General features: G+C 42.1%; 2 protein-coding genes and 1 long non-coding RNA gene across 4 annotated transcripts; 2 read left to right on the forward strand and 1 right to left on the reverse strand.

The window, feature by feature from the left end:
* The first annotated feature begins 76 nt into the window (after window positions 1-76).
* Window positions 77-7,205, forward strand: cnga3a (cyclic nucleotide gated channel subunit alpha 3a). 2 transcript variants are annotated; one of them, XM_029001816.1, is made up of 9 exons: window positions 77-283; window positions 1,123-1,271; window positions 1,395-1,484; window positions 3,192-3,368; window positions 3,969-4,028; window positions 4,234-4,395; window positions 4,521-4,622; window positions 5,250-5,356; window positions 5,433-7,205. In XM_029001816.1, exons 2-9 carry the CDS (start codon window positions 1,174-1,176, stop codon window positions 6,824-6,826), a joined length of 2,190 nt encoding a protein of 729 aa, XP_028857649.1. In that variant the 5' UTR covers window positions 77-283; window positions 1,123-1,173; the 3' UTR covers window positions 6,827-7,205. The 2 variants fall into 2 exon arrangements, with proteins under 2 accessions (XP_028857649.1, XP_028857650.1); XM_029001817.1 differs by having other exon boundaries at window positions 3,237-3,368.
* A 517-nt stretch (window positions 7,206-7,722) lies between these two features.
* On the reverse strand, window positions 7,723-13,448 carry ube3a (ubiquitin protein ligase E3A). The gene is made up of 10 exons (XM_029001684.1): window positions 13,295-13,448; window positions 11,752-11,848; window positions 10,500-11,674; window positions 10,008-10,152; window positions 9,674-9,879; window positions 9,409-9,573; window positions 9,123-9,278; window positions 8,982-9,055; window positions 8,754-8,897; window positions 7,723-8,663 (listed from the first exon to the last, which is right to left on the reverse strand). Exons 2-10 carry the CDS (start codon window positions 11,792-11,794, stop codon window positions 8,543-8,545), a joined length of 2,229 nt encoding a protein of 742 aa, XP_028857517.1. The 5' UTR covers window positions 11,795-11,848; window positions 13,295-13,448; the 3' UTR covers window positions 7,723-8,542.
* Window positions 12,929-19,333, forward strand: LOC114802615 (uncharacterized). The gene is made up of 3 exons (XR_003751747.1): window positions 12,929-12,978; window positions 17,284-17,421; window positions 18,068-19,333. It is a non-coding gene; the product is annotated as an uncharacterized LOC114802615 (long non-coding RNA).
* The last annotated feature ends 2,641 nt before the right edge of the window (window positions 19,334-21,974 follow it).

Raw genomic sequence — 21,974 nt, forward strand, 5'->3', positions numbered from 1 at the left:
GGGGCAGAGGATTTACCGAAGTAATGAATATTCATAACGGGCGATCGCTATTGGCTTAGGCGCTGCAGAAAGCCCCGCCCCTCCCCCGAGGAGCTGTCCAGCGTCAGAGGGACCACAGACTGTCAACTCTGAGGACAAAATGTGCGTTTTTACCGAGCGGGGCTGACGCGAAGCGGGGTTAGAATGAGCAGAAGAGCGGCGTTGTTGGCTTTTAGAAGAGTTCATGTGGGATTTTACCGCGTGGAGCCGAGAGAGACGTGAGGGCGACCCGAGGACGGCGCAGGTAACCCCGGTCAGAGGAGAGCTGCATTAACCGGCTCTGCTAAAGCACGATGCCCGCAGCACGATGCAAATTGCTTAACAGGATCTGCGCTCTCTGCTTTAGACGGTTTAGACTCGCAGATCCCCTTTTAGCACCGTGGAAAATTTTTTAAAAACTTTTATTTCGGTACAATGTTAAACTTACAGAGGCTGGAACTTCAGACCAGATACTGGTGTGACTTTTGATGGATATTCTTTTGTATATTAGATGACCACATGCTTGAAGAGATTAATGCATTTATTTCGCTTAATAGAGGGTTAATTAAATCAAAATTCCAAAAAATAATGTGAAATCAATATTGTATATATGAGAAATGGTTAAAGTTATTAATAGACGTTTTTAAAATTATTTGCTAAATAAAATCAACATAAATATTTCATCACATCAGGATGCATTTCAGTGTGTCCTTCTTTCTCTGAGCCTTTTGCTTCCTTTGTAACATGTGACGACATTTCACCTTATTTGTCCGAATGAAAACGTCTAGAACCCGCAGTTTACTGCCGGATAAATGTACAATCTGCTGGGTCTCCGGGACAAGGTGTTGTGACCATCAGAAGTGTGGGTCTCTGAACCAGGAGCACACACTGCTTTTGCGGAGGCATCTTTTATCGCCAAGTGCATCCATATTTCCAGTGATTTGCTTCAAAAAAACGTATCTGACAATATTAAGCCGCCAACCGTTTTCCACTTCCACCGTACAGATTTTGATGAGCTCTTAGTGAGCCATGAAGGAGAGGATTTCATGGACGGGATCTCCCTGACCCCTATAGTAGTTGTCCATGATGTGTATCTGTCTGTAGCGTTTTTCTTCAGAGCCGAATGTGCTTGGCCGCCAGTGCTGACCAGTAAGGATGAAGAAGATCTGCACAGGGCAGTCGTACCCAGCTCAGCAGTGTGCATCGCTCTGCAACTCAGAAAACCATTTGGAAGATGCAAACAACGCAAGCAGGTTTGATGTTCCATCCAACTAAATACAATTCATGACAATTCATATTATATATATTGCATTGTATTATGTACAAAATGTAGTCCTGCAATAAGATTTTTGAGCATTCCCTGCCATTTTCCCCAGAGTTCACTCTGTTTGTGAAGACACATTATCTGAGCTCCAAGGTGCCGAGTCTCGCCGTAGCTCCCTCACCGGGCCTGGAGCCGTGGCCAGGTAAGCCCTTTCCTTGGACAGTTCTTAGATTAGTGATATGCTGGTAAAGCACAACACCCATAGTAGGAGCAGGGATGGTTCTAGACAGGCGTATGTGAGGAGGCAAACAGAAACATGAAGGGGACACATGGTGGCAAGAGAGGCAGGAAATGGGTGGGCCTCTACCCTAAGACCTGCCAACTAGGGTGTCCCTCCTGAAGGCCGAGCCTCTGTTGATTTTGCTATTAGGGTCACTGAGACACATAAACCTCCAGACCATGATAAGGTGGAAAGTTCCTCAGGGGGAAAAGTAAAAAAGAAATTAAAAATCGAATGAATGATTCCTCATCACATTAGAACAACTAAAAACACGACATTTACCTCAATCGAAAGCAACAGTGAAGTGATTGTCATTTGAAACACAGCACAGCAAATGTGTCCTCTGCTTTTAACCATCACCCTTGGTGAGCAGTGGGCAGTAATGAATGACAGGTGCCCGGGGAGCAGTGTCTGGGGACGGTGCTTTACTCAGTGGCGGCAGCCTTCCAATTATGGGTCTGCTTCCTTACCCGCTAGTCCACCGCTGCCCCATGCATGACTTAATATCAAATATATTCTAACCCAATAATAACACTCCCCACTATAGTCAATATTAACAAAACTAAAAAAACTGGCGTATTTAAAAAAAAAAAAAAAAAAAGCATCTCCTAGTGTTAACCTTTGTGAGCTGCTGAGGTGCCAGTCAGAGATTGGCTGCTTCCTCTAAGCCTCCCACTTATTTTGCTCTTCCCTGCCTACTAAGAAACTTTATTTTAATTTGCATACTAACAGCGATTGGATGTTTAGCTGGGGGAGGGGGAGTGGGGATTCTGTGCAAAAACCGAGCAAACAAGAGGGGAAACATGTCATCTAATATGAGCCTTTTCCAGTAGATTTTGTTCATATTTAGCTTGTGTGGTATTTTCTTTCTTAACTTCTTAAAGTTTGATTTAAGGGGGCAGGAGGTTTGTTTAAGGGGACATTTCCCCCTCTTGCTCCAGCGTATAGACAGTACAGTGGTAAAAAATGTCTGACCTAATGTCACCATTTCAATTTTTTTTGCAATATAAAATTGATATAATCATATTTCATTGTTGTGCTACATGCAGCACATTCATGCACTCAACTCTTGCTCTCTGTTAACATATTATGCATAAAATAATTAATTCACTTGCACAAATTTCAAATCAACCCATAATATGATCTAAAGATGTTCACACAAAACAGCTCTTTTCTCAGCAGTGAAAGCTCCAAGTTATGGTGCAGAATAAGTAAACTTGCACCACCACAAAATGGATCTGACTGCGAGGGAAACAACAGAGCAGTTTCTATCACCCAGAAAACCCCATGGTACTGCTGACATGGCCATACATCAACCAAGCATTATTACATCATACATTACGTCATCCATACACTGTTTAAAAAAAAATGACCCGAATGAGTACTAAAAAGTCTAATCAGCTGCATTTCAGCATAGTGTAATTCCCCTGTAAATATATTAAATTAATTCTATATAAAAAAATAGCCACAGTCAAAAATATTTCATAAATATATCATATCAATGAATAACACAATTCCAATTTCTTATTTTTCATTTCAATGTCTTATTTTTGTATGATATTAATAAAGTTTTGGCACAAAACCCATAGACACCGTACTTTTAGTGTTTGACCTCTGCTGATCTGCCAGGCTCTCTCACTTCCTGTTCATGCTGCGGAACTGGGCAACCAAAAGACTGCATGATGAGGAGCAGAGACCCGACTCCTTCCTGGAGCGATTTCGGGGCCCAGAGCTCAAGGACCTCTCCAGCCGGGGCAGCACAGCTCAGTCGTCACTGGGCTGCATGGATGCACCACGAAAGAGGAAGTGAGTTCAGCAGGATTTTGTGGCGAGAGATTCTAGACTCCCCATGTTCTAGACTCCTGCTCCTTTGTAGAATTGCATGGGTATAAAGAGTTAATACAGAGGAACAATATTTCAAGGGGTACAGGAGGATTTGCCTTCATTCTGATTCATGTTCCAGACTTAGCAGAATGAACAAAGCACAAAATGACATTTTAAACGATAATTACAGACCATGCCACCTTCTAAATTTATTGTGCGGGAGAGTAACTCTGTTGCTCTGAGAGGACATTTGATTGGCCGGTGCTCCCCTCTTCAGTCATGCCAAGAAAGGACATGCTGGAGCAGTGGAGGATATGAGGGACACCATGAGTACGTGAGGTGGGAAGGCAATTTAATGGACGTAGAGCTATTAGTGAAGGAAGCTAGAGTGTATAGAGTGTTTTTTTTTTTTTTTCTCAGTTAGGGTATGCCCACCTTTTAGAGGCTTCGTAGTTATAAATTACAACTAGTAACCATTCCTATTAGTTTACTGTAAACTGTAAAACTTGCATATTCCCATTTTACAGTGTACAAATAGTCTTAAGTTAACAACTAACAAGATCTGTGTTTTTTATAATAAAGTAATGCCACCCAATGGGCGCTGGCAGCTTACAATATGAACAACTGCAACAACACTGATGAGTAAGTGCACTTTGTAGTTGTTAGTTCTGTTTAGTGTAGTGTCTGTGGTAGAATCATGGGTACATCAAGTAAAGCAAGTAGTTTGTGTAACATGATGCCACCTACTGGGCAAAGTGTAACATGCAACATCAGTAATGTAGTTGTAGTGAAGCCTTCCCATTTAGAGTAGTTCAAGTTACATAAAGATAAAAAATTTGATCTTTAGTAAAAAGGATGAAAAGAAGGAAGAGTTAAAAAAAGAGGAGAAAAAGGATGGGGACAACAAAGAGGAAGAGAAAAAAGATGAAAAGAAGGACGAGAAGAAAGATGAAAAGAAAGACGATAAAAAGGATGATAAAAAAGATGATAAAAAGAAAGAAGATCCTCCGTAAGTACACACGGCATCAGTGGTAGAAGATAATGTCACAGTGTTTAGTGAAAAGAGAAGTGTTAGCACTTCACTAGTAGAAATACATAAAAGTGGTGCATGCAGTAACTAAAGGCTTTTTTCAGGAAGGAAATTTGGATCATGGATCCATCAACGGACTTATACTATAGATGGCAGACCGTAATTGCTGCACCAGTATTTTACAACCTGATGATGCTAGTGACAAGGTTGGTTCACATACAATCAAAGGCCACTTTATTATACACACCTAGTATTTATGTATAGGTACATTTTGAAGGTGTATATTTGCATATTCAAATTGCAGCCAATACCCTATTTTTTTATTTTGACCAAACACACCATTTGAACAAAATGTATTGGGACCCTGCAATTCAGGTGTTACAAGTGTATAAAAAACCCAAGCACCTACCTATACACTTACAAACATTTCATCCCTGTTTGATATTCTGGCATTAGCTACAAGTGGTAATATTGCGATGTGGAAGAGTTTAGGAAATATGACCTAACTGAGCTAGAGTGTGGAGGTGCATAGTAAGCAAAAGCTGGCAACACTTTATTAATGTTCCAAACGTCCTTTGACATTAACCTCAGCACAAAAATGGTCTTGCTGACGCTTCATATAATGAGTTGCTACACTGAAGTCTTCCATCACCAAGTCCTGTGCCAAGCATTGGATAGAATCTTGTGAAGTTGACCGCCGCCGGACACAAATTACACTTCTCTGTCTGTGTAATGGATGAGTCTGGATTTGCAGATGCTAGTAGAACGTTAACTGCCTTTTAGTCTTTAACTATATTTATGATTCATAATGTTATATAACTGTTTCCTTTTAGAGCCTGCTTCAATGAACTCCAGGAAAAATATACAATTTTATGGGTAATACTAGATTACACATCCGATATGATCTACTACATGGACACTTTTGTCAAATCACGAACAGGTGAGCATCTTCTTTAAATATGAACCAGTAAATGCATAACTGGGAAAGATGCCTAATCAGGAAAATGTTCTTACAGGGTTCTTGGAACAAGGATTGCTTGTTAAAGACCCCAAAAAATTGAGGGGCAACTACATGAAAAAGCCACAGTTCAAATATGATGTTCTTTCAATCTTTCCAACTGACCTTTTTATGTTTAAAGTGGGATTCAATAATCCTGAACTAAGGTTCAACCGACTCTTCAAAATGTCACGGCTTTTGGAATTTTTTGAGCGCACTGAGACCAGAACCAGTTTCCCCAACATGTTCCGAATCAGCAACCTTGTACTTTACATTCTGATTATCATCCACTGGAATGCCTGCATTTACTTTGCTATCTCAAAAACCATTGGCTTTGGCTCAGACACCTGGGTGTATCCCAACATCACTGACCCCAACTTTGGCCGTCTGAGAAGGAAATACATCTACTGTCTGTACTGGTCAACGCTAACCTTGACCACCATTGGAGAGACCCCACCACCTGTCAAAGACATTGAGTATGTGTTTGTTGTTGCAGATTTTCTCATTGGAGTACTGATTTTTGCTACAATCGTCGGCAATGTTGGTTCCATGATCTCCAACATGAATGCCTCCCGTACAGATTTCCAGTCCAAAATTGACCAAATAAAGCAGTACATGCACTTCCGAAAGGTCACCAAAGACCTGGAAAACAGGGTTATCAAGTGGTTTGATTATCTCTGGACCGAGCAGAAAACATGTGATGAAAAGGAAGTGTTGAAGAACCTACCAGACAAACTGAAGGCAGAGATCGCCATCAACGTCCACCTGGACACGTTAAAGAAGGTCCGAATTTTCCAGGGTTGCGAAGCGGGTCTCCTGATTGAGCTGGTGCTCAAGTTACAGCCTCAGGTCTTCAGCCCTGGGGACTACATCTGCAAGAAAGGTGATATTGGGAGGGAGATGTACATCATCAAGGAAGGTAAGCTGGCTGTGGTGGCAGATGATGGGATCACACAGTTTGTGGTGCTTGGTGAGGGGGCATACTTTGGAGAAATCAGCATCCTAGGAATCAAAGGAAGTAAAGCTGGCAATAGGCGAACAGCCAACATCAGGAGCGTGGGCTACTCCGACCTCTTTGCCCTCTCAAAAGATGATCTGATGGAGTCTCTGACTGAGTACCCAGATGCCAAGAGGGCCCTGGAAGAGAAGGGTAAGGCCATCCTCATGAAGGACAACCTGATTGATGAGGCAATAGCAAATGCTGGGTCTGACACCAAAGACCTGCTGGATAAGCTTTTGAATCTAGAAAGCAATGTGGATGCGATGATTACCAGGTTTGCCAGATTCTTGGCTCAGTACACATCCAGCAATGTAAGGGTGAAGACCAGACTCACAGACATGGAGACCCAAATTAAGGTTGTGCACGATGGTGAAAAAAGTGAAGTAGTTGAGGAAAAGAAAGACCAAAAGTAATTCAAGGCTTTGCATTTCACTCTATTGAACTTTTTCTTTTTAAAGTATAACAAGAAAATGTTTATATCTGTGTCTTTTTATGTATTGCAACTGTTCATATTTAATCATTCTTGTTAGGGTTTGCGTATGGCAAACTGTTTGGCTGTATGAGCTTGAAATCGTGCTAACCAAGATACACAAGTAAATGGAATGCCATATTTGGGGAGAGTCTGGAAGCAAGATTCTGTATTATAATGCTGCAACACTGTGCATGATGGAAGACATGCTGTCCTGTATTCATCACTAGCGTCTGAAAGGGGACTTTTTAAGAGCATTTGCAATAAGGAGACGTGGTGTAAGATAGGTATGTGAGAAAATTAATAAAATGGTTTCCATTCTATATGGCACACTTAACATGGATGTTCTGTTATTCAACCAAACAACTTAATCAATAAAGGGCTTCAGTATCAGAATAAAGTGTGAGCAAAAATGTACAGCCATCAGCAAGAGTCATTTTCTGCAAGGTCCTGGATGCCAGTTACAAAATGTAAATTCTAGTAAAGACTAGAAATTCCGAAATTGGAATTAAAAAGCATCATACTACACCTTGGAGTGAAAAGTGGACTTTTCAGCTCAAAATTCTGTGAAGCATAATTTAAATATGAAACATATTGAAAGCAAGGTTTGTATAGGTCATACGTCCATTAAAGAAGCACTCGGAGGCACATCCAGTGCTAGTTCTTCAAATTTCAAACATTTTTCAATGGTCTCATTACCTAGTTGCATTATTAAAGCAAATATGTATGAGGCTGTGAGTTACAGATATTTTATCAGGGTTATCAGCATCACGAACAACGTAAAACATTACAAAATGTTAACTGATTTGTGAATAGCAAGTAACCAGAGTACAATTATGATAACCTTCAAAAGGTACTGTTTATTTGTAAAGAAACAGAATATTTCACAGTATTCACTGTGCTCAGTGTACAGGAAACAGCGATTTCAATATTTCCCTTCACCTGTGACCACCGCATCAGTGCACCAGTAACTGGGTCTCCCACTGAACACTGGGGCTAATAAAACTTCTCTCTCATTTCTTCCTTACGTTTGAATGTCAATTACAAGATCTTCTAAAATACATGGCTGGTGGACAGTTAAAAAAATCTTACATTTTTGTCACTGAGATAAGGTATTAGCATAGTGGGTTAGACACTTGCCTATGAACTAGAAGCCCACTTACTACCATTGTGTCCCTGAGCAAGACACATAACCCTGAATGTCTTCAGGGGGGACTGTCCCTGTCACTACAGATTGTAGTTCACTCTGGATAAGGCCATCTGATAAATGCCAGAAATGTCAATGTCAAAATAATTCTAGCACAGAATAATCCGCAATAAAAACTACAGATTATTATACTACAGTGTCACCATGCTATAAATAAAACACACAGTCAAACATACTTCATATTAATTGGAAAAAAAAAAGATATTTTTTAATTAGTGTTTGATCTGTGATGAGGTAAACGTAGCAAGTATATTAAGTGCTTACAGATCCTGGCACCGAGTAATTTATTTCCCCTGCTGCTAGAAGGACCTGAACAGGACTACAGTGCAAAAAATGACAGTACAAGCCTCACAGTACATCAAAAATACAAATCCCATCCTGCACCTTTCTGCTGCTGCTGCTGTTGTTCACGTCACAGGCATTGAAAAATGAAAAGCCGTGTGACATACACTCTCAAAGCATGCCGAAGCCTTTCGCATACGTGATGGCTTTGAGTAGTCTCTCTCTCAGCTTCTCCTTGCTGGAGTATTCTGGGAGCAGAAGGACATTGAAGCAGGTGTGTGATGTGGGAAGTCTGCAGGGGGAAGACACGACCAACCGAGAAGTCAGACTTCGCTCTGCTGTAGATCACGAGCTGGAATACAGACCAACTGTGCTTTCTCACCTGTCGGAATCCTGCCCGTTTTTGGCTATGACCAACTTGAGCTTCCCCAACCCCCCCACTGGTGCTCTGTCAGTGCCCGTGGTGAACTGGAGAAAGAGCCTCTTCTGCTCCTGTCCAAAGGTGTGCACGGTCTCCCAGAAATCCCTGGGGAACGCATAACATAGAATTACCATCACCAACGGCATCTCCCTCCACATGCAGTGACAGCGTGGCCTCGCTCGACCTTACTTAATCACGCGACACTCCCTGCTGTAGCCTCCATCGTAGTCTGTGCTTTCTTCAAGGGCATGGAAGTCGAGATTCTGGAGATTGAACGCATGTTACATTTTCATTATGTAATAATGAAACGACTTTAGGCGGCTCACTTACCCTGCTTCCGCAAATTAGCAGCTCGATTTCATCAGGCCGAAACAGATACTTCAACGGGGACTCATTGGTGACCATGTGAAAGCCTCTTCTGAAGGCCTTGAACTGAACCTTCACACTTTCATTTAATATGTAGTCCGCATACTTAGTCACAAACTCCTGGATGTCGGAATGGCAGAAAAGCAAAGAAATAAAGAACTCGGTGCACCAAAGAACCAGGCTGTACGAATGGTTTACATGCACATACAATTAAACTGAAAAACATGGCAGGAGAAGGAATAGCGGTCACCTTTCTGTTGTCATTGGTGACAGGGATCTGATCTCCGTTTTCCCTGAGGTCGTGCAGGACCGGATTTCCAAACAGATCTGTCTGTGATATCTGGAAAGTGAGCGTCATGTCTTCCTCCACATTACCTTCATAATCCAGCAACTCCTTTAGACTCTTGTAAAGAACCTGCATTGATATTTTGAGTTCACTCAGAATTATGGAATTAAGCCTAAGCTGGGACACACTGTCCCCTTGTCTCATTTAACTGTGTACTGTGTATCATTACAGGATGGGAATCAGCCAGGTCCAGGAAAGTTCCCTTTTTCCCCATCAACTTCCTGTAGATCACCATAGGGAAGTGGACATCTAAGATACAGTTGTTGTAGATGGCCAGGCCCAACACAATTCCAATGAGGGAGTACTGGCCCTCATTCTCCAAAGAGGATGAATTAAACCAAAAGAGCTTTGTGTTTTCATCGTAAGTGAACATGCCTGCAGAAGACAAAAAAAAACAAAACAAAAAAAACACAAACCCAACCAAAGCTTACTGGTACCATCATAACACTAGAGAGAAATCAAAGAATGGATAACATGTTATGAGCTAACATATCTGGATATACCAATATCTGGATTGAAGAGCTCTTCAACAACCAACTGGAAGAATTCTTTGGAGATTCCTCCTTCATCAAGGCCCTGCTCCCCCTCAAACTCTACATAAAGCTGTTTCTTCAGGTCTGAAGGGTTCTCCATTGCAAACATCTCCAACTGATATGAAAAGTATGTGAAAAGGAGCAACAGTTCTGATTTACACGTTCATTAGTTCTTTTAAAGAAACATTTTCGGGAATATGTCTCCACAACCAGCACCATATTCACACCAGACCTGGTGCAGCTGTAGTGGATATTGTAACACAAGCTGCATGCTGTAATAAGGAATATAAAATATAATGATCATCATGTCTACATGCACACTGGTGTTCCAAGGCTCATCCCGGTTTTGATCATATTCATCATACGGTATTAATAACTGGTTACTAACTACAGTGGGCTGGTTTGAAACACAAACCAGTCCAATAATTCTGGTTATAATATCTGCAGCCTGATGAAACTTACACTAATTAAGGCATCATCGATGAGGTGATCTCGGCGCACTTTAAGCTTGAGATACGGATTAGCCTGCTGGCCATCGACCATACTGTACAGAGCAGTAATCCTGCGCTCGCTGTACATCCTGATCCGGTTGTCGTAGTACAGCCCCTGGTTTTTAGTCACAGCATTAAGGATGAAAGGGCAAGACATGAAGGCGAACTTGCTCTCGGCGTTCACCTTGTAGAAGACATAGTCCTTGTCCATTTCTAGCACCTCGTTCAACGGTTCGTTAATAAACTCGTCGAAAGAGACGACAGGCTGCCGGCAGTCCGACACACAAACCCCCAGCTCCGTCTCCAGCAGATCTACTCGAGGCCCCTTCGGGGTCCGTTCTTCTTCACCCAGAAGCTCCTGAAGGGTCAGCTCGTTGGACTCCAAGATCTCATCCTCCTCTTCCTCATTCTGCTGTGGGTCTAGCTCTCCAGCCAGCACGTTGGCATAGTAAACGATCTTCAGGCATTTCGCCGCTGAAACCACCGCCTCGTTGTCGTTGACCAAGTTGTCTTCGTCAAACTTGTGGCAGACCACCGTGTAGGTGATGAGCTGCTGAAAAGTCTCGGCCAGTCTGCGGATGCCCCTCACATCGTACCGGGACCAGAGGCGTGCCAGCCGTGCCTGTGCCGGGAGGGACAGCCTGCACATGGCCTTGCAGACGAACGGCAGAGCCGTGTCCAAGTACTCCGGGCTATGGAGGTTGCAGTTCTCCATGACGATGACGAAGAGGTTGAGGTAATTGGGATCAAAGGCACACGCATCGTGGTACGTCAGTTCATCTTCTACGCTGGGCATCACGCAGAGGATGGCGTTGACCAGCGCCGACTCGGCTTTTTCGTCCGTCAGTATTCGGTCGTACACTCTTCTCACAGCAGCCACGTCCACCGTTACCTCGTCATGGCTGCCGTCATCCTCGCCACTCCTTGACGCGGAGGATGCAGACATGCTCGCGTTTTCCTTCTCATTTTCACTCCTGCCCTGAGAGTCTAGCGAGGCGTTGGACTCCTCCTTCCGGAAACTTCGTACCAGGCACTCAGCATTGGAAAAAACCTTACCGATTACACCAATCAAGAGGGAGTTGTTTCCAATCTCCTCACAAAGAGCCAAAATCTCATATACCTTCTCCTCCGTTAGATAGTTCAGATCTGCAAGGGTTACATGATGTGAGATAAGAGCCTGGAAGCTCAAAATGGGAGAAATTAATCTGAACGAGGGCGCTCACCTTTGAAATCTTCAGCCGTCACGTCTAGCTCACTGTAGCTCATCTTCCAGGTTCTGCGCTCGTGGAAGCAACTTGCTTCTTTCAGATAAAAACTTCACTGAAATTGAAAGTGAAGTGATTGTCAATGTGAAACACTGCAGCACAGCACACAGTTACACAGTGAAACGTGTCCTCTGTATTTAACCATCACCCTTGGCAGCCATGACAGGCGCCCGGGGAGCAGTGTGTGGGGACGGTGCTTTGCTCAGTGGCACCTTGGTGGATCAGGATTCGAACCGGCTACCTTCTGATTACGGGGCCGCTTCCTTAACTGCTAGGCCACCACTGCCCTACTGGCCTTAGGGATTACATCCCAACATCAGTCTTATGCAGATCAGGGCCTTCATGGGCACAGACAATGTGGAACATGTTAATTTGCAGTCAAAGCAGAGACAACTTTGGATTTTAGTGCTAAATATAATTTCTCTCATCTGGTCTCATATGGTTACTGGCATGCCAGGCACTTGCCATGTCCTCAAAAAATAAATAAATCACAGACTATATGGTTCAATAACAATGTCCATAATTCTTCAGCAGAGCTGAGCAGATAATCAATACAACAGATTAATACGGATGTATACTGCACACCAATTTCACCACCATTATTGAAATAATTAATGTGTTATTTTTTTTATATATAACAGCAACTAACTGTCATAATGCCACCCAATGTGTAATCTGCTTTAATAATAATGATGCAAAATGCATTTTGCAAAACATGGATATTATATTGTGCACCAATATCCAGCCATGACAAAGAACATTCAGAGAAACTACAAGAACTTACAGGTTGCTGAAAGCAAGAAAAGGAAAAGAGAAGCAAGTGAAATTATTCACACAACCAGAGAGAAAAATACACACGGAATACAGTGGCCCACTGTATATAAACTTTACAAAAGTGATGAACAAAAATGACTATAACTCAGTGCTGAAGCAACTTTTCTATTTTGTATGTACTTTGCTTATCTTACAGCATTCTGTTGTTCTTTTTAACTATTATTTGTATAAAACGACTTTTTTGTATAAAACGTATTAAAAGTTTATTATTAGTAAGTGTGTTGTTTGTAATATCAGGAAAAAGCATTAAATCATCAATTATGGCTCGAGAGGGCGTTTCACGCTCAGCATGGAAACGCAAGCCACGCCCCCTGACGTCACACGTGCGCGCCAGGAAACCTGATCTTGAAAGTAAGCTTTTTTAGTCCTCATGCCCTGTAATTTACTAATCACGGTGTTTCACGTAATCGTAATTGTTTGGCTTCGGTGTTTCTTGGCTCGTGATCATTTTAATGGACGTCAGACGAAATAAGGACATTCTGTGGAGTGACACAACACAACAATTTTGTAACAAAAAATGACAACAGGACATTAGAATCGTAATAAACGACGTTGCATTTATTTTTGATACTTAAGTAAATTTAAAGTTTAAAATACTTTAATCTTCCACGTGATTTAAAGTACAAACGTTAGATCTTTCCCTTTAACCCCGAGTAAAGGTACATACCTCTTCCGCCAGGAATATGTTGTATTATATGTTGTAATATGCGGTATTCTGTCACCCGGACCCGGGCTCAGCGCGTCGCCGCTTCTCTGCCCTCTGCCATCTTGCCTTCTGCCGCGACGTCTGTCACTGTCAACAAGTGTCTCCTTTTCCCACAATGCACCGCTGTAATGACTCGTCCGAACGCGCGGGTCGGATCGGGTTTTAAACGACCAGGAATATTCATTCACAATTATAAATTTACATTTACATTTACAGCATTTATCAGACGCCCTTACAATCAGTAGTTACAGGGACCGTCCCCCCCCCGGAGCAATTTGGGTAAAGTGTCTTGCTCAGGGACACAATGGTAGTAAGTGGGATTTGAACCTGGGTCTTCTGGTTCAAAGGAGAGTGTGTTACCCGCTAGGCTACTACCACCTCCAATAAATGATTATTACACGCAAGCATTATGCTGTGGTGTTATTATTCCTTCAACATGTCCTTCCTTGTACTAAATTGTATAAAACGTTTTTTTTTAATTGAGGTAGTAATTAAATTTTGTAAGATTTTATCGTTCTCAAATCTAGACCTCTATTTAAATTCAATTCTCAGAATGTGCTTTGGACCATTTCGGTCAGCAGGTGGCAGCATTTTACCAGAGTCTGCAAGGTGAGGTGACAAACCTGTCACCAAGCAGAAAGACACCTTTATTCTCTTGCCTCCATCGCTAAATGGATATTAAATCTGAACCAGTTTCTCACATTGGCTCTATCATTCTGTTGCGTGGGGTTTAAATATTTCTCAGGGGTCAACCAGGTGACCCCGCTAATCTCCGCCGCTTCCTTGAATTTCAAACAAACCCTACGTGCCACACAACCGATCCGGTGCTTTCGGCCACCCGCCCCCCCTATTGATGAAGTGTGTTTGGCGTGAACCTGCCAATCTTTTTCAAAATGATGGGCTCTGTTTGCATGGCATTCTGGGAGAGATGCTTCTGTCTGAGGCCACGGGTATTGTTGAATAATGGAAAGGGTGTCCGAGTTTTAGGAATATGTGGTCCGATGCATCTGTGTAGAATCAAGGCCTCATGAATATAGACAGCTGTTTAGCCCCAAGTCAGCATTGCCCGAGATTGAACTGTTCTTTGTGAATCAGTTAAGCTCGAAGAGACGGAATGCCCGAGCAAGCCGAGACGGAGCGCGCAAACAACAGCCTCTGCACCATTCCGATAAACCCTGCGCTCCTGCGGTGAAGAGACCCGAGCCCACCGCTGTGGCCGGGGTTCGCTGGTAGAGGGGGGGGTCAACATTTGCAGCAATCAATCAGTCGAGCCACAGTCCTTCCGAGCTCCAGCCGGACACTTCCAGCTACCTCTGTAGCGTTGCTGAGCAACCCGTGCCGAACCAGGAAAAGGTGGCTCCGCTTATTATAGTCTGGATTTCGGCATCGGTTTCCAGTGTTGGCTTTATTCCTCTTCTCGTGTAGTACATTGCTGCTGAAGAATTACTTGGCATGGAAAAGTGGATTTATGGCTCATTTACAAACATAATAAATGAGATAATTGAATTATATTAGCTAAGTAATTGACCACCTTTATCTTCGTTGTAGTACTTACATGTGTATTTTATTTTATCCAAGAAATATATTAAAATATATATATTAAATATATATATATATTAAAAGACATTAATTCAAATATTACTATATAGTTTATTAACTCTCTATCTGTCAAACCTTTACCTTGCACAGATTCACATAAAAATCTTAGAATGCCCCATCCTGACCTCCATGACATCTGATGTAAGAGTAGTGAATCAATAAATTATTGCAATGCTTTAGCAAAAAAAAAAAAAAACGCACCATGATAAAGGTGTGTAAAAATTTGCTGATTTTTGAAAATGCTCTACGGAGGAATAAAACCATATAATTATTTTTAATAAAACACCCCGGAACGAATGTTCCATTCCTACCAGAGGACAACAGAAACATTTAAATAAGCAGCAGGCAGACTTTGTGAATGCTGACCCTGCTGACCTCAGTGCATGTTAATTCTGAATTAGGACGGCAACCTTAAGCCATTGCTGTAAACCAATACATAGACACACCCTTGGTATCGGCGGTTTTGACTGAACAACAGCTTGTTCGATTTTATTGACGTGATGTGATTGATGGCACATTAAATCTAATGTTGTGACAAGATGTCAATCGACACTTATTGCTTAAAATTTTTCTGACCAAAGGACATTGAGCCCAATGTGGACGTCATCCATGAAACAATTCGAGACTTTTTAAATACTCTGAACCAGTCAACGCTGAGAGCAGCGCTCACCCGTTTAACTTTCACCCCATAAATCTCACCCATCCCTGCAGTGGGAGCGAACCAGACAGTGGGGACATCTGGACACGTTCAGATCACCAGAGGGCTCTGATGTAATCTTAGGGGAGAGGAAAATTGGCAAGACTGAGAATGAAGAAGTAAAGCCTTTTGGAAGGCACATGTCGAGCCTCTCTGGTGCCCATTCTGTTTGATAAGCAGCCTAAAATGTGTTGCTGGTGACCTTTAAGAGAGGAGATAGTGCAGCTATATTCATCATTACTTTTCAACAGCAATATCAAACCATGGCACACCCAAGACATTTCTGAACGTCTATTTTTAAGGTCTAAAGACTGATCTATATTTAAAAGAACACAAAAATAAAACAGCAATCTTGAATAGCTTGTTAAATGGAGAATGATCCGCACCAAGTGAGATGAATGAAAACCAACAGCCTCATATAGCCCGGAGCGCATGGCAATGCTGTCGTAAGCATTTCTTACTTCATTCTCACACAGAGACCCAATGTGATGCTCAGTCACACCAACTATTCTTAACTGCCGACATTTGCATATTAAAGGGGTCACTGCACAGGGGAGAGATACATGGTGTGTTGTTTTTCCCCTCGTGGTTTTATTATCATGGTTCCCACTGTTCTTTTGTGATTGTTGGTCTTATATTTGCACCCTTTATATTTTACTACTCTGTGGCATAATAATTTCACGGCATTGCCAAATACATGCGACAGAAAGCCTTGAAACTTTTAGAAAGTAAAGTGATTGTCATTGTGATACACAGCACAGCACACGGTGCACACTATGAAATGTGTCCTCTGCTTTTAACCATCACCCTTGGTGAGCAGAACTTGCCGACATGTAATAGCAGTAGTAGTAGTTTTCCCCCTCCCTACACGTGTATATATGCTGGTAATAAAATGACGTCAAAAGCTGCGTTCACCTCCCCATATTTGTACTAGTAATGGAATGCCATTCTGCCACACCCAACAAAAAGTCTAGACACGCCCTGGATGCAAGGGGGCGCCACCTTAAAGCTTGCCTAAGGCTCCAAATATGTTTGGGCTGGGCTTGCTGTTAAAGCAGCTTCATTGTTCTAGCCGTGAGGTTGAAGGCGTTGCTTTCTCAATCGAGCCTTCCTGACAGCATTGGAGGCCACCTCAGTGCCACATTAATAAAGTGTCTAAAGCTGTATCAGCTGTATGTAAATCATAGTCCAGGAAAATGAGTTCCTTGGTTGTTCTGAATTTGTTGTGCTATTATCTAAGGGCAGGGTCAATACCTTCGTTTAAACGAAGATCAGATCACATTGACAAATGAAGAGATTTGAGAGAGTATGCAGTGTCTTAAAGTGCTGTTTCCCACTGTCCCCATACACAAGTATAGATTACACATACTATTAATAACACTCAAATTAAACTAAATTTGAATGCCTACAGAGACAATAAAAATGATAAAACTTTCTGCATACTGAACAAGGACAGCATCATATAAGATGCTCAAATAAGAGCGCATGCATTCTGTTGCGACACTGCGTGCTTCCTTTTGTTCCTTTTTAGGTTGTGTTTCGGCCATCAGAATATTTATTTAAAAACCACCAAGCGCCTTCCTTCACCCAGCATGGCAGCACATAGATAAACGCCCTCTGCCTGTTGACTGTAACCCACTCTTCCTCCTTTCAGAAGGATTTATCACCCACGATACACCATGGGGTTAAAATGACTTTCACCAACTGCAGAGGTTTATCTGGAATCGCTGCCTACCGTGGGAAGATTGTGATGTCCAGACATAATGACTGTGAAGGACCTGGAGCAGGCAGGGTGAGTGGAGAGCGCTGTCACATGACAGCTCATACATCAGCCCGTCCTCCTCATCAAATTTGGAATCTGGTTAAATGCCACTGATGAACCACTGCTCATCAATCAGAAATCTGCCATCTTGTCCCCACAATTTATTTTTAAATCCTGCATTTCAAATCTGAATCTCCTTAACATCCACCATGAGACGAAAAGTTGCTGCTATGTGGCCATTTAAAAATATATAAACAATGGTGCTTGAAAAATTGTGAATATAAACGTTTTTCATGAAGAAAATCATTGGCCATACTTGGTTATTTATTACATTAATGCATGTTGAGTTTCTATCTGAAATAAAGAAAAAGTTCAAGTTGCAACTGGGCACCATGTCTTATGCCCGTTGATGCTATTTAGGCCGGAAAATGTTCCAAATAAATCTTGACAGAATCTGGACTCCATCAGTCCAGACTAATCTATGGATTTCAAGACCATTGCTACCCTCCTCAGGAATTACCCTCCTACACTACTTCAAGGGCAAGGGGTGTAGTAGCCCATGAGGTCACAAGGGAAATTATGGCAACATCTAAGCAATTTAAGGCTCCACTGACATCATCTAATCTGAGTATTCATAAGCCTAATATCTGGAAAATATCTGTTTTCGGTACAAAAGCATGAAAAAAGGAAAGGAAGCAAAAAGCCTCATCCCAGCCGGGTTTGTTGCAGCATCTGGGCCAGGATAGCTTACCTCGATGGGACATCAGTGTGACAAACGATGGCAGGACATCTGTCTGTGAACTTAATGCAGCGAGGCAACATCGCTGAGCCTGCAAACGAATGGTTAAAGGAGAGGAAAATCAACGACATGGAAACAGTGTGGACGGAAGGACCTTTTTAAGGAAAACGAACTTCTGAATTCATCCGAATTAAGGACAGGTTGATCAACAAACGCTGAAAGACTTTCACTTTCTTTCAGGAAGATGTGTGTGGGGAAGGATAATCTGCTGTATGAATGTTCTATGATATTTTTAATGTATATGACCACTGAATAATTTATGTTCTCATTTTACAGTCTGTGTAAATTGAGAGTGTCATGTGCAGCCACGTATGTGTTCAGGCAGATTCTACTGCTCTGACGTGCAGGACCTCTAAATAATGCATAATTAATAATAATCTTTCCACCATAATACAGCGGTGAGAGCACAGTGGGTTGTCCTGCATTATCCTGTTGTTTAAGGTATAAAAGACTAAGGTGTGTCTCAGATTTAACATCCATTTTACCCCAAATCATGCCATTCGATCGTGTATTAGAACTGACAAACGCTGAAGTTCCCTCCCAGTGAGCCTTGGGTCGCCCATGACCCTGATGCCTTTGTGAACGGGCTGCCATTGTAATGAATAAATCAGTGTTGATCGCATCAACCGAAAGTGGTTTTAATGTTGTGGCTGATGTTTCAGGAAAATAAATCCAGACAGACGCAGCCACAGTGCCGTGCGTATTAAACTCCGCCCGTCCAATTTTAAAAAAGCCATCGTGGCACAGGATCCTTGGGGATGCCCGGGCCAACTTGAACAGATGTTAAGCCCAAAAGGGTCCCACAAACTGTGATGACAGACTTAACAAGCTGAATGTGGCAACGTCGGACAAATAATGATGAAGAATGAGAAATCTCTCCAGAGAGCAACACAAACCCCGGTGTAGTGACGACAGCATGTCTGTCCTGTGGTAAAAATAGATTCCTTATAGCCTGGAGCTCAACACCGACGTGGCGAGCGTGCATCTGAAATGTGGTGTAGAGACTCTCATTCTGCCTGAACCCCACCTCTCGGGTCCTTATATCATACCCCATCCCCAAGGGTTTTTCTTTTAAAGGCGTCTACAAATAAATAAAAAAAAAAAAAAAAAGTAGTCGTGGTAAATTAATGATAAAACCTAAATGGCGTAACACTACATCCATCTCTGTACAGCCAGTTGGTAAATTCGCTACCGGGTTGTTCAAATGGATTAATCTGGATAAAAATAATTATTTTGAACAGATTGGATCAAATCTTGTTGACTAGTGCTTTAAACCCTTCATCTTTTTGACCACGTTCCTAATTCAACAATTGTACAAATTGAAATAAATTACATATCATCAGCAAACATGCTTTTGTCATCAGTTTTCAAGTTTGTCACGATAAAGAAACATTATTTGTATAAATGTTAACATTTCAGACCAAAACTGAATCTCTAATTCCACAAAATCATAGTGAATTGATTTAGTTTAATACTGTTATTAAAAAAAAAAAAAGTCATTTAATTATCTAGGCAATCTTCAGGTCTGTGTGTGAATTTGGTGACATGTCCATGGGTTGTTTTCAATTATTTGTCTCAATAAGTTGTCTTTAGTTTCCTGCTACACACATTTTGTAACACTGTGTATGAAAAGAATAGAAACATCTATTTCAAGATCATTTTTTATGTATTTATGTATGATGCGTGGAGCTGTTTAAAGTTTAAGGCCTTTTACAAGAACTACAGTAAGATCCCTCCACCATCGACACAAGCTACATATTTTCTGTCCATCATACAATGACCTTCCAACCACAGCAGCCCCATCCAACAAGCTCCGGGAGTTTCCTCCACTAGGGAGGGGTTTTTTTTTTTTTTTTTTAAGGAGAAACCATTAAGGAGAAATAAATAATAATATTCTCTCATCAGTGCTAAACGATTCCTGAAAATGTGTCCTGGGAACAGGGAAGTGAGGTCACAATTCGGTGACCACCCGAGCCCCGGGGAGGTAATGAGCAGGATGCTAGAAGCAAACAGACGAAACGTGAAAAGATGTATGTGTGGGGAAAAATTGAACTGGTTACCGAGGCAATATGGCAGCCTGAAAAGGTGAAACTTCATCAGGCTTATAGGCCCAGTAGTGAGCGGTCATCATATCTCTGGACGGCTTTTACCTTTTCTGCAAAGTTCCTGCGTGAAAAAAATGGACTGAATGGAGTCGTTCAAGGACGTCTGTGCACGAAACGTGACGTTCTTGTGACTTCTCTCGTAGCGTTTTGAAATGCATGGCTGTAGTGCATGAGGTGCCAGAATTATTATATAAAGAGAAAATAACCCAAAAAAAACCTCTGACCATCATAACGTGTATTGAATGCCACCATCACGTGACGTGAGAGGAGAAGAACTTCGTTCTGCGGAACACTGCCAGTGTGAAGAGATCGTGCTTACAGATGCCACAGATGGGTCCATGGTTCTTCTGATAAAGCCGGAACGGCAGATGGCTAATGCCAACAAAAGTCTTGCAGCCACCGAGCGAGTGCCAAGAGTGTCACTTAAGCGGTTCCAAGACGAGCCTCGGCTGAGAGTTTGAGGGCAACACTGACTGTCTGCATCTACAAATCATACTGAAGCTTCCGTTATCATTTTTACTCTTTATTGAGAGGCTAATGGAGGTCTGAATTCTTCACATTCTAATATAATTAACTGTTTCCAAGATTTATCGTTTCCTTTTTTATCCAAAAGGTTCATGATCAGATTTCTCATATTTAAGAAGCTGGACCTCGGTTGAAGAAGAGTAAAGGGATAAGGGACTGACTGGCTAGATAACTGACTAGATACTGATTTGAGGTTTTCATAAACGTGAATAATGTTCATTTTGCACACAAGGAGAATATCTGGACGTCTGAAATCCATCCAAACAGCACGCGGCTCGAAGAACATGAAGGTTCGAAAACTGAGGTCCATATCGAGAAAGTCGAACCAAAGCAGAACTTTTAACAGGTTTTCTTTTACCACTGCATCACATATTAGCATTTGTATGTGGGTGAAATGATTCTGCAAGCGAAGGTGTGAATAGGCGGCTTTCATAACCGCGAGCAAAAGTCGTGAAAGAGACGGGCGACGCAGCACCTGAGAGAGATGGAGAGGTCGTAACCTCCCGGTTTTGAAAAGCGCAAGGTCGAGGGAAACAAACGGCAGCATCAGCAGAGCCGTCCGCGGCCCTGACTCTCCCCGACGTGCCTGGATGGAAGTTCATTAATAACCTTCCCGCCGCAGAGACCAACTGCAGGCTGAAGACAGAAATGTCTTCATATGCTGGGAAGGGAAAATCAGGAATGAGGAAAAAAGAAAAAGAAAAAAAAATTGCTGCTGGGTTCTCATCAGATGCTTCTATTTGAGGACCTTTAAATATTTGTAGTTCAAAGGACAAGGAGATCCCGGTTTACAGCAACCTGTGTCCAAAAGGTGAGCAGATTTGAAAGGACGGAGTAAAGGATGGAGTAAAATTGGCTGTGGATGTTGTCGGTTCGTTTAAGAGACTGAAGGTTGTATAAAGGATTTAAATGATCAGTGGACAGTGGACATTTGAGAGCGTGTCCCGTGTCTGAGCCCAACCATGGAAACAAAAGGCAGATCTTCCTTTATTGTTCTTGGTACATTTTTTTTATGTTCTCCTCACATTTGTCTGATATATTTCTGTTCTGTTCACGCACACACACCCTTTTCTGGGATGTGACAGAATTGCAGTCACTGTACGCCAGATGCCAGAGGTTCATACAAAGTAAAGAATTTGGTCCTTTATTTCAGT

This window comes from Denticeps clupeoides, chromosome 13 (genome assembly GCF_900700375.1).
Source record: "Denticeps clupeoides chromosome 13, fDenClu1.1, whole genome shotgun sequence".
In the NCBI taxonomy this organism is placed as follows: Eukaryota; Metazoa; Chordata; class Actinopteri; order Clupeiformes; family Denticipitidae; genus Denticeps; species Denticeps clupeoides.